Source organism: Erithacus rubecula (assembly GCF_903797595.1).
Source record: "Erithacus rubecula genome assembly, chromosome: 4".
Lineage (NCBI taxonomy): Eukaryota > Metazoa > Chordata > Aves > Passeriformes > Muscicapidae > Erithacus > Erithacus rubecula.
Window position 1 is genome coordinate 36203876 of NC_136686.1, and position 15324 is coordinate 36219199.

A 15324-nucleotide genomic window follows, 5' to 3' on the forward strand; every position below is an offset into this window, starting at 1 on the left:
TCTACATTTTTTTTGTACTTGGAGAGATATACAGGTACTGAGCTTTGACTTCTGACCTCCCTTGTTTATCTTAACAACATGTTGTTCAGCTATGAGCCAAGGCCAGAGGGTAGGACACCTTGAAAGAAATATACCATGTAGTGCAACTCACAAGGGAAAAAAAATCCCAAATCCACTGTTGTGGGACTGTAAGATATTACTGCAGCATGCCTTTGCTGTCAGAGGACAGGCTGCAATTTGCTCACATAAGCAAAACAAGCATCACACAAACATACCCTGAAATGCACTACAGTGAGAACACATCATCTGAGAGCACAGATCTGTTTTCCATGCCAAAATACAGTTTCAAAAAGATTCTCAAAAACACTTGTTCCCCCCCCCCCCCATATATATTGAAGAGAGTCTGTTAGAATACAGACTATACTTTTTGGCAGATAATTGCTAATACTGATCTTTAATTCATTCAATGTGGAGAATATGACAATATCTCATTTTCTCTTTCATATTGCATGGGGTATAAGTAGAGCTGCAGGGAGTTATTGACTTGGGCCTGTCTTACCCTCTCTATGATTCTTAATCAGCTATATTATGTGCTCTGCTCAAGATATACAACAGCTGTGGGGCTTACTTAGCTGCAGAGCCAAATGAAAATGGTTGTGTTTAATGGCATGATGATGAAGAATCAGCATGCATCCCTTTGTAAAGGGTTGGTAGCATGTTACTTCAGAAAGATTTATTCTCAGCCATTTTTTTCCATTCTCTTGCTTCCCCCTCTGTTATTTGTGCACCTATGGTATAAAGTGGATAAAGTGACCAAGCAAACCTGAGAAATAATTTTTTTTCCTGTAGATCAGTTCCCTGAGGTAGTCCCGAGCAGCTACACAACAGCTGGCCCAGGAAATCACTGGAATGGCAGCACACAGGTAGGCAGGGAAAAGGTGGAATCTGCTTCAGCTGTCTTACACAGCAGCATTACTGAGGAGAAAGATTACATTAAGCTTGGCTGATTTCAGGGTACACCACTGTGAGAGAGGTGTTCCATTCTTCTCCTTGTCTCCTCACAGATGCAAGCTGATGGTGTGAATGTTTTTGGAAGAGGTGTGGTGTTGGATTGCCTCAGCCCTCCTGTACTGTTTGGTGATGCAGCTGAGCCCATCAAATACCTCACCAAAAGAATGTCCCAAGCTCATCTAATGCCCTATTGAAACAATGGCCTCGCCAGGAGCTGTGCATTCCTAGCAAAGTATTTCTTTGAATTGGCTCTGTCTCCTTTGACCACAGATTTATCTGATTCAACAGCAGGATATTTACTTGTATTTGCTGCTAGTATGTCAGCTTGCTTTATCAAGAACACATAAAACATCATAAAGAGAGCAGCAGGGACACACAGCTGGAAGCAGAGAATTGGAGATGGAAATAGGGAAATAACTCCTTCTGAAGGCACTGAGCCCTTCGGTGGTCTTTTCCTTATCATCTAACCACACCTTGAATGTTATCTCCTGCACCATTCACCTGGGTTAATAAACCAGTTAAAACTGGGACCATAGTCCCAGAAGTTTCCCTCAGGTGTCACTCAGGGAGAAGCAAAGAATGATTACTTTAGCTATCCAAAGCCGGCTTTTCCTGTGTTGCAAAGGAGCCGAGAGGTTTGCAAGATGAGTTGTGTTGATGATTCCAAAGGACGCACTTCTGGTAGTTTGCACGCTGTTATGTTCTATAACTCATTTGCTCTGTACTGCAAACTGGAAGTGTCCTTTTCTGTGAAAGCTGATTTAAAAATAAGAGACATCACTCCCTTCTGCTGTTGTTGGGACTTTGTGGCAAAAGTTACTGCCTTTGCAACGCAATTTAAGATGAAGGGATTGTTAAAAATTATATAAATTCTAACATTTTTAATGTCAGGGGTTTGTTTTTGCCCAGGGGAAGGGGAATTGAAGTCTGTCTTCAAAAGACGCTGTTTGGGTGGGGTCAACTGAGTTTAACATCTACAGACTGGGAGTAGCCAGAAGATACAAAGGAGAAAAGCGAACATGAACGAACATTACCAGCCCCAGTACGGTAGGAGACACCTGGTCAGGGGAAAGATTGCTAAAACAACCGAAGAATGAGGACCAAATTAGCATCGAAGGTGAAGGGATCAATAACCAGTAGGAAACAGAATACTACGATTTGTATGATTTAAAACCAATGAACGTGAATTTCTTTGGGATTATTCTGTATAAATACGTGAAATGTGTGGTGAAAAACCATTTGTGATGGAGTGATTTTCACTGCACAACTCGGGCAGTTTCGGTGACAGGATCGCTACCCATATCTCAGTTCTCACTCTGGCATGTTAAACTGGTATTTCAAGGATTGTATCCACGGGAGACCGCGGCATGGACACACATTCCTCTTTGCTGACAGGAAAAGGACAATCGTTTCTGGAAAAGCAGAAGCCTGAAGCAGCTGGGCAGCAGTATTGATACACATCACTGGCAAGCTCTGCACACGGACTGGGTCCTTTTGATTAGTGCAGCCATACAATTATTTTATGCAACAGTAAAACAATGAGTGCACTAAAGCTAAGAAAACGGTATGGTTTTATCTATGTTTTATATATTGCATACCAACTCTCCATTTTTACTAGATTCTGGTTCCAGTTTCCAATGCAAACTATCCCTCTTTAGAGCTCAGTGTGTCTAGCTTCTACTACAATCCAATCCTGTCAAACCACTTTTGCAGTAAACTATTTACATAAATTTTTCTTCATCTCAGTCATTCTTAGCACCCCAAATTTAAATCTCATTAGACAATAAGGACATCACATCATAAAATAATTTCCTCAGACATCTTTGCATACGCTGATTTAAATTCATTTTTAAAGTGAAGCTCTGAAGATGAGGGGACTTTTTAATCTTACTTTTACACTCAGTCGAAACACTGACAATACTTAACCTGAAGGAATTTAAATCCTGGCTTGCTTAGGGACAAGTAACTGATTGGAAAATTAACCAGCCTTTATAAATAATATCTCTGTGATTTGTGTGACATCCAGTGAATTACTATAGGCTGTCAAGGAAGCAGAAAGAGATGATGTAGCACAGCCTGGTTCAGCTAAATAAAGAACGCTGAAAAATAGGATCAACATACGATTTACATTCCAAAAATCTTCCCTTTATACGGGGGACAAGGGGAATAGGGAACTATCAGTCCACAGGAGACTGCAGAGGCTGGAAGCAAGCCACTGAGGCTCAGAGCCAGTCTCCCAAAGACTTCCAGACCACTTAAAGGCTCATCAATATCTGGAGTGCTTAAGAAGCTCTTTGAGGGCTTCTGTCTGAGAGGCTGGTAACTGTACATGAGAATAGTGTTTTCTCACCATTTCGTTTATGTGTGACACTTCCTCCTTCAAAACCTGTCTTCTGAGTCTGGGCGTGTGGTCGGTACATCCGGACCATGGCAAGAGGCGCACCCCGCTCCGCCCCGTTTCCCCCGATCCTGTTTCTCGCCGTGTGGTGTCACCCTTCCCCCTTGTCCCTTGTCTGCCGGCACAGGAAGGCTCTGCAGCCGCTTGTGGCCATTCTGCCTAGCAGAGCGCCATATAAACTTCCCATTTCAGACGGATCAAGGGGCAGAATCAAAAGGCCAAGCTAGGTCCATAGGGAGACATGGGACTTGTGTCTTTAAGCAGGAAAATGACACTCCACTGATAGTGCCCTCTCATATCCTGTGTGCTAGGAGCGTGTCTTCAACTGCATCTGCCAATTTCTCAGAGTTTCTGAATTTACATTTCTGTCTTCAGCATCCAAGATGAGGTTTGAATGACATCCAAATACTGGACAGTCTGGTTCTGTAAGCTTGCATCTATTTCTATAAAAACAGCTTGGTGCAGGTGCTCAGCAATCCCAGCTCAGTGCCAACCTCCCACATGTCTCTTCACACTGTTGTCAGCTGGAACTCTTTGAGACTGTAGGTTTAGGGGTATTGAAGGAAGGTTTACATATCCATCCCAACAGAGACAAAGCTATGAATGAAATGGAAAATGCTTCGTGGAAAGTTTTGCTTAGGCTTTGTTTGAGAAAAAAAATCTACCGCATCTCTGGGGAATGTTTCTAGCTGAAAAACATTGGTACATTGTTAATCCTGATCAAAAGAACCACCTTAACAGAAAAGCAAGACTGTATGTTTTCAGGAATGTATCATAATTTCCTGGAGGGCATATGATCACCACTGTAGGTTTCCTCTCCCAACTGGATTAACAAATAGGAAACCAGTTTCTGACTAACCACCGCAAGAGATGCACTTAACAAGTAAAGCACTTTGGATCCCAGACTTTAATGCTGCTTTGGACTCTGGAGAGAATTTATTTCACAGCCGTTGATGCTGAATAATAGGAGCTGGAGAGACTTTTTCCATTCAGCTCAAAGACAGAAGCTTGATGAAGAAGATCTTAATCCAAATTTTTAATATACAACTTTGGTGTATTGTAAAGCAAAATGCATTCAGTCACTCAAGCTAGAAAATAAAGTGCACAAATGGTTTATTTTTCCCAGAGAATAAGGAGGATTAAAAACATTGTGGGCAGAGTAAGAAAACATAAAAAGGACTCAATTTATTGGTTGAGTAGGATACCTAATTTAGTTGGAAACAAAAAAATGTCAAACTTGTCAATTATGCAGCTTCCTTTTCGGAAGTGCTGAGCCAATGCCATTCTCTATCAAGCTCTCTTGAAAGGGAAGAAGTTCACACTGACAAATCTGGCACTCTTATTGAGCTGCCTAATTGTGGAGTTAAGCACCTAAACTTAGACCTTATACATAAAAACCTGCCTAGATGTGTATGTGCTGTTTACTCTTCTCAGTTGTTTCTTAATCCATTGTCTCACTTCTTTTTCTTTCTTTAATCACAACCACCTCTATTCTATGGCCTCAGTATCCATGTGTTTCAGAACACAGCTCCTTTAAATGAGTTTGCTTCTCAGTCTCTGCTTAGTAAGAAAGTAAAACAAGCTTTTTGTGCCAAGGTCATTAAAAATTACATTCTTTTGCTGTGCTTCAACCAGAGATCTCCTCCCTGCACTTCCTGGATGAGACATAGCCATCTATGATTCTAAAATAATCCTACCCTTTTCTGACACGCTACTTGGCCTACACGTGCATCCTGCATGTGCATGTTACCCACACAGCCAACAGCCATGCTGCACTTCTTGGAGCTCCTTGAATATAAGCTTGAATATAACTGCCTTCAAATGAATGGCTTGTATTCATGTTCTAGCGAAGCCACAAACAGATCAGAAAATATCTTTGCAATGCCAATCCTCTATGCAGCCTTTGGATTCTAGCCCCTACTTGCTTCTAAATCAGTAATTTACTTTATTTACATTATGTTTAATCTGCCCATGTCTGTTTCTGCCTATCCATTATAAAGGCAGCACATTGTACCTGTTTGATGCTGAGCAAATGGAGCTGGGGAGGCACGTGCAACTCCTGAAGTGACTAATTGTCTCTTAATTCAGGTCAACTTGATTCCTCCTGTATTTTAAACAAATAATTTTTTTCTGGATTGGGTAGCAGACAAGGGCCCCCTATGTAAAAAAAAAACAGCAGCAGTGGGCAAGATCAACATATTTATGTGAGCAATGACACAAATTCTGTCTCAATTCCAGAATTCCATAAACTGTATCATAACTACACAGAAAGGACAGACTGGAACAGGAAAGGGAGCTTATGCACTTACAAAAGGGAAATGACAAAGACTAAAATTGGAAAGTGTTAGAAACTGTGAGGCAGCTAAAACAATGAAAAGGGATCATATTTCCCCCTTCTTTAGCCCTTGTACTGTAGATTGTAACTATGACCTCTTGTGCAGGGCTGGATTCCCTATTGCTGACAGGACACTGCAGCTGCACAAGGCAGTGGAATATGCTGCAGTCCCCAGGGTCACAGAACCACACAACAGAATCGTTAGGCCCATTAGACCTTTTGGGTCATTTTACACACATAAGGAAGACGAGAACGATCCACGTCAGTCGGATGAAAGCAGAAACAGCAACTTCAGTGAGACAAGCCCCACAGGGAGAGGTGATGTGTTTTCATTGGACCAACTGATACAGCTGAAAAAAAAGCAGAGCAGCTTTCAGGAACACAAACCCTCCTTCACCAAGCCCAGCACCATTGGAGCAGGGGAGAAACAACAATAGCTCCCTTCTCTCAAAGAAGGTTAATCACTGCCATGGAACAAGCTTGGCAAAGATCTTACACTGTCTGAACCCAGCTTGCTGGTTTGTTGTTTTTTTTTTTTTAATGGCATTTATATTTTCAATTTTATATTATTAAAAACTGCTTTATAGTGAATTTGTCAACTACTACAGCACAGTAAGAATGCAAACAATTAGGCTCTTGCATTCTTTGAAATACCTGCTTGGAGATGATACCCACACTCTCTGCCTGCTGCTTAGCACAGGCCTGTTAGGTAAGATGTCTCTGTCTTAAAGTAGGATTTCTCATCACCAAGATTATATCAGCTCCTGCTGATAGTTTTTTCCTTTGTGTTCGTAACCCTCTGCAGCTGACATCCCAATCATATTTGCAACAACTGAGCTGTCAAATGGAAGGCTGAGACTGCAATCAGAGGGAGAGCACCTACACGAAGAGAATGAATTTGTATGAAGCAGAAAAGCCAGTGCTTCTTTTCATCTGCCTGATTGTAACAGTGAAAAAACAAAGAGCTGCATCTTCAAAATTAGAAGAGTGAAGTTCTTTTCCAAAACAACATATTTTCACTAAATATGCACAGTAACCTTTCATTTATTAAAATAATTTTTTTTATTTCTTATTAAAAAGGGAATTTGGGTTTTGAAAGGCTAAAATAAAATTTTAAGAGGAAAAAACCCCATAACACAAACACCTGCAAGTCCTTAATCCAAACTCCATTTCTTTCATAGTCTAGGTAAGACATAACTATTTAACTGGAAGCAAAACTGCCATCTTGGAAGAAAAATCTTAATGTGAAAGGTGATATGAGGGACTAAGTACTGCTCTCTGAATTCTCTTAACCTGCAAGCCTATTGTTAAAAGCAGGGACATAAAAAGCAGGAATTAAAAAAAGCTCTCACCAATCAGTGAGCCCTTTTCCATCCCCAAGTACATTGATGAATTTCAGGCCAGATGTTTCTTAGTCACTGCTAAACATCTGAACATTATGCCAGTGTCCAGTTTTGCTCAAGAGCAGGCCTCTCCTCAGCAGCCCAACTGTACCAATATATAAAGCCAGCTAGGAAATCCAGCATCTTTTGATATGTTTTGAGGATTTGACAAACTAGATGTGGGTTAGACATTAGCTCAACTCCAAAATGTTAAAAAACACTCTTCTGAAACTCTTATATAATAAGACATTATTAAAAATGAGATTTCATCTTAATATTTAACCAGAATTGACTACCACTAATATTTTTTAAAAAGTTTAATAAAAAACTATGGGTAGCCTAAACAAACATTAAATGTTGCTTTAGTCCCAGGCCATCACTGGGCATTCATTTAATGAAATGAGACATAGAGAGGATATAGTCCTGCTGAATTGCAGTTCTGTCCTGAATGTTGGCGACTTCCTGCAAGACAAACCTCCTTTTCATACATGTAACAGCAGCAAAGCATGCTCCTTCAACCTCAAGCCTGAGAGAGCAGCTGTTCACCCATCTACAGGAAAACTCCTCTGGCACTCTGCCCTGGAGCCTGCAAGAACTTAGCAAGTTGTACAAAACCTGAGGTAAAAGCTATCAAACAAGCACCAAGCTACCAAGTTAAAGTTAAAAGCAACACCAAGCTTTATACTGAGTATCTCTTAAATTAAGTCATATTTTCTATTGCTTTGGGGGAAATGAAAAAACCTTGTGGATGTTGTTCTGAAGTGTTTTTGGGGACAAGGCTAGATGACTTACCACTTGTCACTCACATTTTTAATCAGAATCATCTGCTCTCATTTTTAAATGCCCTCTTGGTATCTACAGTTCCATTTGAAGTACATCAATGGTAGCTTTTTAAAATAAAGAATGCTAATACAGCAGCAAAGCACTGCATAGCAGAAAAGGACCAAAGCCTACCCCATTACCACAGTTTAGTCATATAAAGTATGAATATAAAGTAAAATGAAAGCAGAAGGGAAACACCAGGGTGTGTATGGTATGGCTTCAATTGCAACAGCTCACACAGGGTGATGACTACACATTGCTGAAGGAGGCAAGTCTCCAGTTTCTCTTTCAGGAAAGACAAAACTCATTGAAATACACAAAGCTAGCAGGAGAACACACTCAAGTGAAATAGTGGAAAATAGAATAAGCAAGTATAAGTGATTTTTATAAGACTCCAGTTTTACCTCAGGATTTAAAGTTCCCCTCATTTGAGCCACGAGTCCAAAAAGTTCAAACTCCCCACCATATTCATGTGGACAGAAATCCACGTGGTACCATTTTGTCTTATGCACTTTTAGACCCCCAAAGTGATGTAATTCAAAAGGAAGATGAAAAATGACAACTCCTCTCTTCTGCAATAAGCAGGTATCAGACAAATGATTAAAAATTTATTCCCACCCTACACATGGTATCTAAAGAAACAATACATACAAAGATCTATTTATCCCACAATTGCACAAGCATCCTGGATTTAATATTTTGAACCATATGACAAAGTTCAATATACTTTATTTATTAGATACAACAAGAAGATCTTAAAAGAGAATTCCTGAATTCATGAAAAAAAATCACATCACTTAAGTGACTCCCACACACCTTCCAGCACCAGATTATATTTATAATGTAGTTTTTTAATGATGCTGTTAACCTTCTCTTGCAGATTTGCTCCTCTCCTTACACAGTCTTTTGTATTTCCAGGCATGGTTGTAGAGTTCATTCTATCACTTTATATATATATTTACATTCATGTCATCTCAAATATTTTTGTCATACAGGCATGTAATTCAGTTGTTTTCTAGCTGTTTTTTTGCAGTCTATCTACATCTCAAAAGAATTTGTGCATGGCACAAATTAATGCAAATGGCCTTCTCAATGTACATACTGAAGGATATGCATCCAGAGCTTGACATCTGAACACATCTTTCAGTAGTCCAGGCTGTATTTTTAAACTAATTATACAGATCTACAAAACCGTATTTAAAAAAAAAAATTTCTTGGACCAGTACAATGTCCAAGAAACAGTTGGCAAAGACGTAAAATTATTTAGGTATTTGTAACTCTGAAATGATAGAGTGTTACTGTATAAACCTTGGTTACACAGAGGAATAACTTTTTCTTAAATCAAGAACTCTGTAACACAATAAATATTTTACAAGGTTGAGAAAAGTTGCATTGTTTCCAACACAAAGGCTTATTACCTCTATTGGAAAAAACTTAGAGGAACCAAATATTATTTCTGTCAGTGGCCACACAACTTAAATACTTGGTTTTGTTCACACACTTCCCCTCTTTAAATCTGATAGAGGTAGATGAAGACAAAACAAACCCCAACATGTAAGGATTAAGATACTGCAATTAAATTCTAACCCTGCAAATATAGTGAACATATGTTCTCACCAGATTTATGGTTATTTTTTATTTCCTTTTTTAAACTAGAACAGCACTGAACTTCTTCTATCCACGTTGTCAAAACAAGTGCCTGATCATAAAATAATTTTCAAAGCACTTTTAATTAGAGCAGCAGATCCCTCCTTGCACTCTTCAGTTGCTCAGATACATTTCCCAGGACTGTCTGTTAAGGAAATGCTGCCTCACACCCAGCAATGTCCAGACAGCCCTGGGCCTCTCCCCTAACACGATGACAACAGACAAATGTGCAGATCCCACCCAAGGTGACTCCTGGGGAAAGGCATGGGAGCAAGGGAGGTGGTGCTGAAGCCAAGAGAGAGAACTGGGCAACCTTCACGCCCATTGAAGACTGTGACCTTTCCAAAGCCTTCTCAAAAATATTTTTTAGCATGGGTGTCTGTGTGCAAAGGTTGCAAAACCTTTGATTACTACCACAAAACCAGAGCTTTTATTAGGCTCACAGGTATTTACAAGATCTTGTGTAAAATATTGGTTTTGGCACAGAGAAAATTATAAAGCAGTAACAAGATTTTTCAAAATGTCAATTACTTCATTAATGTCCTGACAAATTAAAAGAAAAAATTAAGATGAACTGTTTAGATCTGATTTCCTATTTTTTCCACAGCTTGGCCTGTGGCTTCAAGTTTTCTGCTTTCTTCTTCACCTATAATTTTATCTACTTTCTTCATCTAAAAATCTATCCCTCTGTTGAAGCCATAAATAAGAAAGCATATAAAAGAAATAGGAATTAGTCTGGCAGCCTTTTTTCAAAATGACTGGACAAAGTATGTTTCCCTCTTCTTTGTTCATCAGACAAAAATGAGGAAGAATCCCTACATACCAGAACATCTGCATAAAAGCACCTCCAAGTTTCTTCACAACAGCAATACTGACTTGATCATAGAGACAGGATTCTTTTTCTTTCTCTCTCTCTGTATTATAACTGTAGCCATCATGATCTCAATTGGTATGCAAAAAAATATAATTACTTCAGTACAATTTTCACAGCAATTTGAAGTGTGCCTTTTTCTCTTTAAAGTTTATGTTCTAATTTAATGAAAACGATAGGAGAGACTGAGATGGCAAAACCCCAGCATTTTACATCCTTCAGTTTGTTTGGTTTAGTTACAGAATAACAATCCTGGCAGTTAAACTAAAACCATAAATCTAAGTGGATGAGGCAATTTTGTGCATTCTAAAATCAATGCACATTTAAATACTTGTTTTCCTTCACAACAGTCTTCCGAAGCTCTTGCTCTATGGACGCTGGACCAATTTACTCTTATTGCTTTCCTGCTCACTAAGCTTGAAGTGGGTGTAGGCTAAAATGCCAAACAGAGTGCACAGAATCCCAAGGCCTTGGTTAACAGACAATGGATCCTTAAATAAGAGGCACCCTCCCAGGAGGGTGATGCAGAACTTGAAATGACCAAACATGTTATACCTAGACATCTGTTAAGGATAATAGCCAATACCAGTAGTACTTTTTGTAAAAAGAAACACTTGGAATTTTCATTAGTTCTACCCAAATCATGCAATGGTACACTGTGTTGACTCAACTCATACAGTTCCTAATCCCAGAGGCTGCAGTTACCTCCAGCTAAAGCCTTTCACCCCTTTTCACTGCAGTCTGATGGACATGCCAACACTTCCTCAAGGCAGTCAAAGCGTGAATTAACATTCCTTGCTGGTATGAAGGTCAGTGAGTGAACAGCCATTACCTATACAAATCCCAAACAAAGAAACAAAGTACACTAAAACATGAACATTCTTTTCCAGCTTCATCATTTTAAATAAACCAGGAAGGTTATCAAACAATTTTCCCACATAATTCAGCCCAACATAATTAATCTGGAAACAGGAGAAACAACCAATGTTACAAAGGATACGTGACAGGTGATGTATTTCCAATGATCCAGTAAATGGACAAGTTTACCATAAAGGCTATGATTCCAGACAGCAGTACCATTATCTGTGGATTAATAGATACAGTCAGTCATCTGACTTGCTTTTGGCAATTTGTAGATACAGTCCAGGTTATTTATTTAGTTTCATTTACTTCTAAATGCAAAGTATCAGGCAAGAAAAACATATGGAGAACAAAAATAGAAACAGTTTCAAATCAGTACAGACACTGGTGATGTGTATAAACAGCTCAGGCTATGACATCCATAAATATACATTGATAGAGTTACAGGCCTTTTCTCCTTTACTCTTGGTGAACATTTAAGAGTGATTTGGAAAATCTGGATACTCATTCACATAGAGGCTGTATTCTTTACCTTTGAGATAAAGCCTTATTTACAGCCACAACAAAAACTATTTTAGCAAAATATCTGATTTTATTACTGTGAATACTTGCTATCCTGTTCATAAAATGCAATGCTACAAGAAATGACCCATCACTGAGGGACACAATCAGTAGTAAGAATATGCCACTGTCTCTTTATTAGACAGATGGATACAGAGAGAAAGTACAGTCTTCTTGGTGAAAACAAACTACTAATTCTAGAGAACAACCAATGTTGGCATCCTTCCACAGAACAGAAGTAGAGAGTGTCTCTTTCTCTGAGTGGACAGGCAGAACTAGAACTAGAGCACTTAATACACTAGGAGAAGCTTCTGGATTTTGACAGATTTCCTTGTTGCTCAGATGCCCTCTAAATAGAAACAAGAATAAGGAGATAAATCAACTGACAGACTCGCTCCTCTCAGAGAAATGGGCCAGACTCAACAAGGGGCTTTTTGTCCTGCATGTGCCCCTCTCATCTCCCCTTAGCCAACAGCTGTACAAAAATCCGCTTCACACAGAGAGGGATCTTACTATCAAATTTAACTACATCAGTGATAATTATTCAAATAAAGTCAATAAAAGCCTTACCACAGCAGAAAGCGTCCAGGGCCCAAATATTCCCCCTTCTCCAAAGACTGGCTCGAAGAAGGGTATGATGAACAACAACATAGCTGAGGACATTGGTGCCTGATAGTACAACAGCTGCATGGAGTTTACCTGCAACTCATGCTGCTTAGCACCTACCCACTAAAACCAAAAGAGAAAGCTGTTAAACGTGAGGAAAAAAAACCCCATAAATTGAAAAACCTGAGCAAAAGCAAACTGGCTACTAACAAAGAGTCTCATGTGGACAATACTACTTGAGCAGGCTGTTGAGCCTCACTGGAGGCCCCATGTGTTTGTCTCTTTCAAGTGAAAAAGCCGACAGGAGAAAATAAAATTGTATGCAGGGGCAGTGAAAAGAGTGCCTAAACTTTCCTTTTCCCATAGCCTGGGGGTTAAGTATCATGCTTGAGGAAGAACAAATAGGTTGTGGAGCCGGGAAGAAAATAGCAGCTCCTCTTAATTTTCAACACAAATTCCAGATCCTGCCTGCCTTGGAGCTGAGTATCCTTGCCTAAGCAGGGACTAGATTCTCATTTTCCTCTACATACAAGTAACAAAACCAGTACACATTTGTCTTTTGTGAGTTTATTCCAGATTTAATGGATTTAATTTCAATATTGATTATAGTTGACTCTAACTTCAATTTTTAAGGTTGCATGTTTTCACAAATACTACTTATCTATGGCTATGCAGATAGATGTTATAGCCAAAAGGACATGTCTTTGTGTTGTGCTGAAAACTGACATTTAATACTTACTTAAATCACATTAACTGGTAACATGGATTCCAGAATATAAACTTGCTCGGGCTTTTTCATCTATATAATTTTACCTATGTACCATTATTTTTTCAGTACATACATCATCAATAGGCATTATTATACAGTACCTCTTTCCTCCTCCTTCCCCCAAAGCAGGTCAAGAGATCAATACTTATCATCTTACACACTATGGGCCAAAGGGCCTCACTTTTGTTTTTTTTTTCTTTTTTTTTTTTTTTGAGGCACAGTACACCACATACAAAGAAATTTACATTTAAATCTATCACATCAACATGACAGGAGTTTCTAATTTAGGAGGCTCTTACAGTCATGGTCAATAACAAATCCGGTGAGCTGTTAATACAATGTTACAGCAGAAAGGACTGAGGCAACCCTTGGACATATGAATTTTTAAAATAATAATTACCCAGGGAGGTTGTATTGTGTGTTTATGTATTAATTCACCCTCTAAAAAATCACCTTAGAACGTGAATAGTCAAAACTGAAGAACGATACTGATGAAACGTAAACAGCTCAAGGATAAACCATGGGACTGAAGGTCTGGAAAATATCCTTTCTAGGGAAAATCTCAAACGCAAGGCACTTGTTTCAGCAAGGAGAACATCTGCTCTCTCTAGAAAAAGAGGAGTTTTACCGCTATAGGGATCTTCGCCCCTTGAAAATAACGCTCACGTTAAAGATGACACCCGAAGTTTTAGCAGCAAGGACTTTCAATTCCTTAATTTATCAGGGGTTATGGTGGATTACGGTAATTCGGTGGTGGTTTACAGACAGAAATAAGGGAGCAGGGCAGGTTTCCTGGGAGGCTGGTGCTGCTGCTGCGATCCGAGCCGGGGCAGCAGCGGGAGCCCGGCGCGCCGTTACTCACCACCTGGTACACCGAGGTCACCAGCACGCCCAGCGTGGCGAACGCCATCCCCAGAACGCTGAACTTCACGTCGTAGTAGGAGTTGAGGAAAACACCCAGCGTGATGGGGACCTGTGGAGGGCCACACGGCGGATTTAGGCAGGGTCGCTGCCCTCAGCCTCGCCCCTCCCCGCTCCCCGCGGCCCCGCCGCCTCCTCACCAGGGTCAGCTTGATGCGCAGAGGGAAAGTCTTGCCGTAAGCCACGCTCTGGATGACCACGATGACCGGCGTGGTCATGGCCTTGGCCAGCTGGTAGGTACCGATGGTGTTGCTCTGCAGCGAGAGGTTGGTGAAGACGACGAAGCCGCAGAAGCTGAGGGCGAGCGGCAGCACCTGCGCGGGCTGCAGGCTCTTGGGGGAGAAGGCGCCGAGCGCCTGGCACAGGTAGAGGCCGAGCCAGGTGATGGCGAAATGGACCAGGGTCAGGCTGAGGTTGGGGAAGCCCAGCCGCACGTACAGCCATTTGTTCAGGAAGACGATGCAGATGGAGGCGGCCAGATTGACCAACAGCCCCGCGGCCAGGCGGCCCTGCGCCGGCAGCCAGCCCATGGCTGAGGCAGCCCGGCGGCCGCCAGCCCGCCCCCGGCCGGGCCCGCCGCCGCCCGCCCCGCCGCGACACGTGGGCTCGCGCCTTCCGGTGCGCCGCCCGCCCGAGCGGCTCCGCCCGGCGGCGCGGAGCGGCGGGGGCACGGCCTGTGCTTGTATTTGTGTGTTTGTTTGTATGTCTCTGTGTGTGTGTGTGTGTGTGTCTGTGCCTCCGGCCCGCAGAATCGCACCTCGGTGCTTCTCTCTCCACAGCTGGGCTGGGCGCGAACACAAACACGACCTCGTTCGTACAGATGGACAGCACAAAGTACGTTCTTTGTCAGGTGGCGAGAGATACGGACTCGGGTGGAGCCAAAGTCCTTGCCTGACTGCACTAGTGCCCTCTGCACTCCGTCTCGTTAAGGGAAAGGCAGCTAAACGTGTGTATACACATGTCAATGAGAGCAGAACAAGCTTTCGAAATAAACTACAAAAACCTCAAACGGGGGATGGGGGTTAACAATGTATGATCAGTTTTCCTCTGGTTCGGGAATTTCATCAGCATTTTAGCAACTCTTTCATGTACAGGAGAACAGCACAAGCCATGGAACAAGGCTTCCTTCGCTTCTGAAGG

At 41.2% G+C, this 15324-nt stretch overlaps 1 protein-coding gene and 1 long non-coding RNA gene across 2 annotated transcripts; one reads left to right on the plus strand and one right to left on the minus strand.

Moving 5' to 3' along the window:
* The first annotated feature begins 849 nt into the window (after window positions 1–849).
* On the plus strand, window positions 850–9501 carry LOC306801175. Its single transcript, XR_013774004.1, has 2 exons — window positions 850–923; window positions 6550–9501. It is a non-coding gene; the product is annotated as an uncharacterized lncRNA (long non-coding RNA).
* On the minus strand, window positions 8519–14778 carry SLC35E3 (solute carrier family 35 member E3). Its single transcript, XM_079303940.1, has 5 exons — window positions 14325–14778; window positions 14126–14236; window positions 12459–12617; window positions 11467–11549; window positions 8519–11021 (listed from the first exon to the last, which is right to left on the minus strand). The coding sequence occupies exons 1-5, from the start codon at window positions 14712–14714 to the stop codon at window positions 10835–10837; spliced, it is 930 nt and encodes a 309-aa protein (XP_079160066.1). The 5' UTR covers window positions 14715–14778; the 3' UTR covers window positions 8519–10834.
* Window positions 14779–15324: the final 546 nt, after the last annotated feature.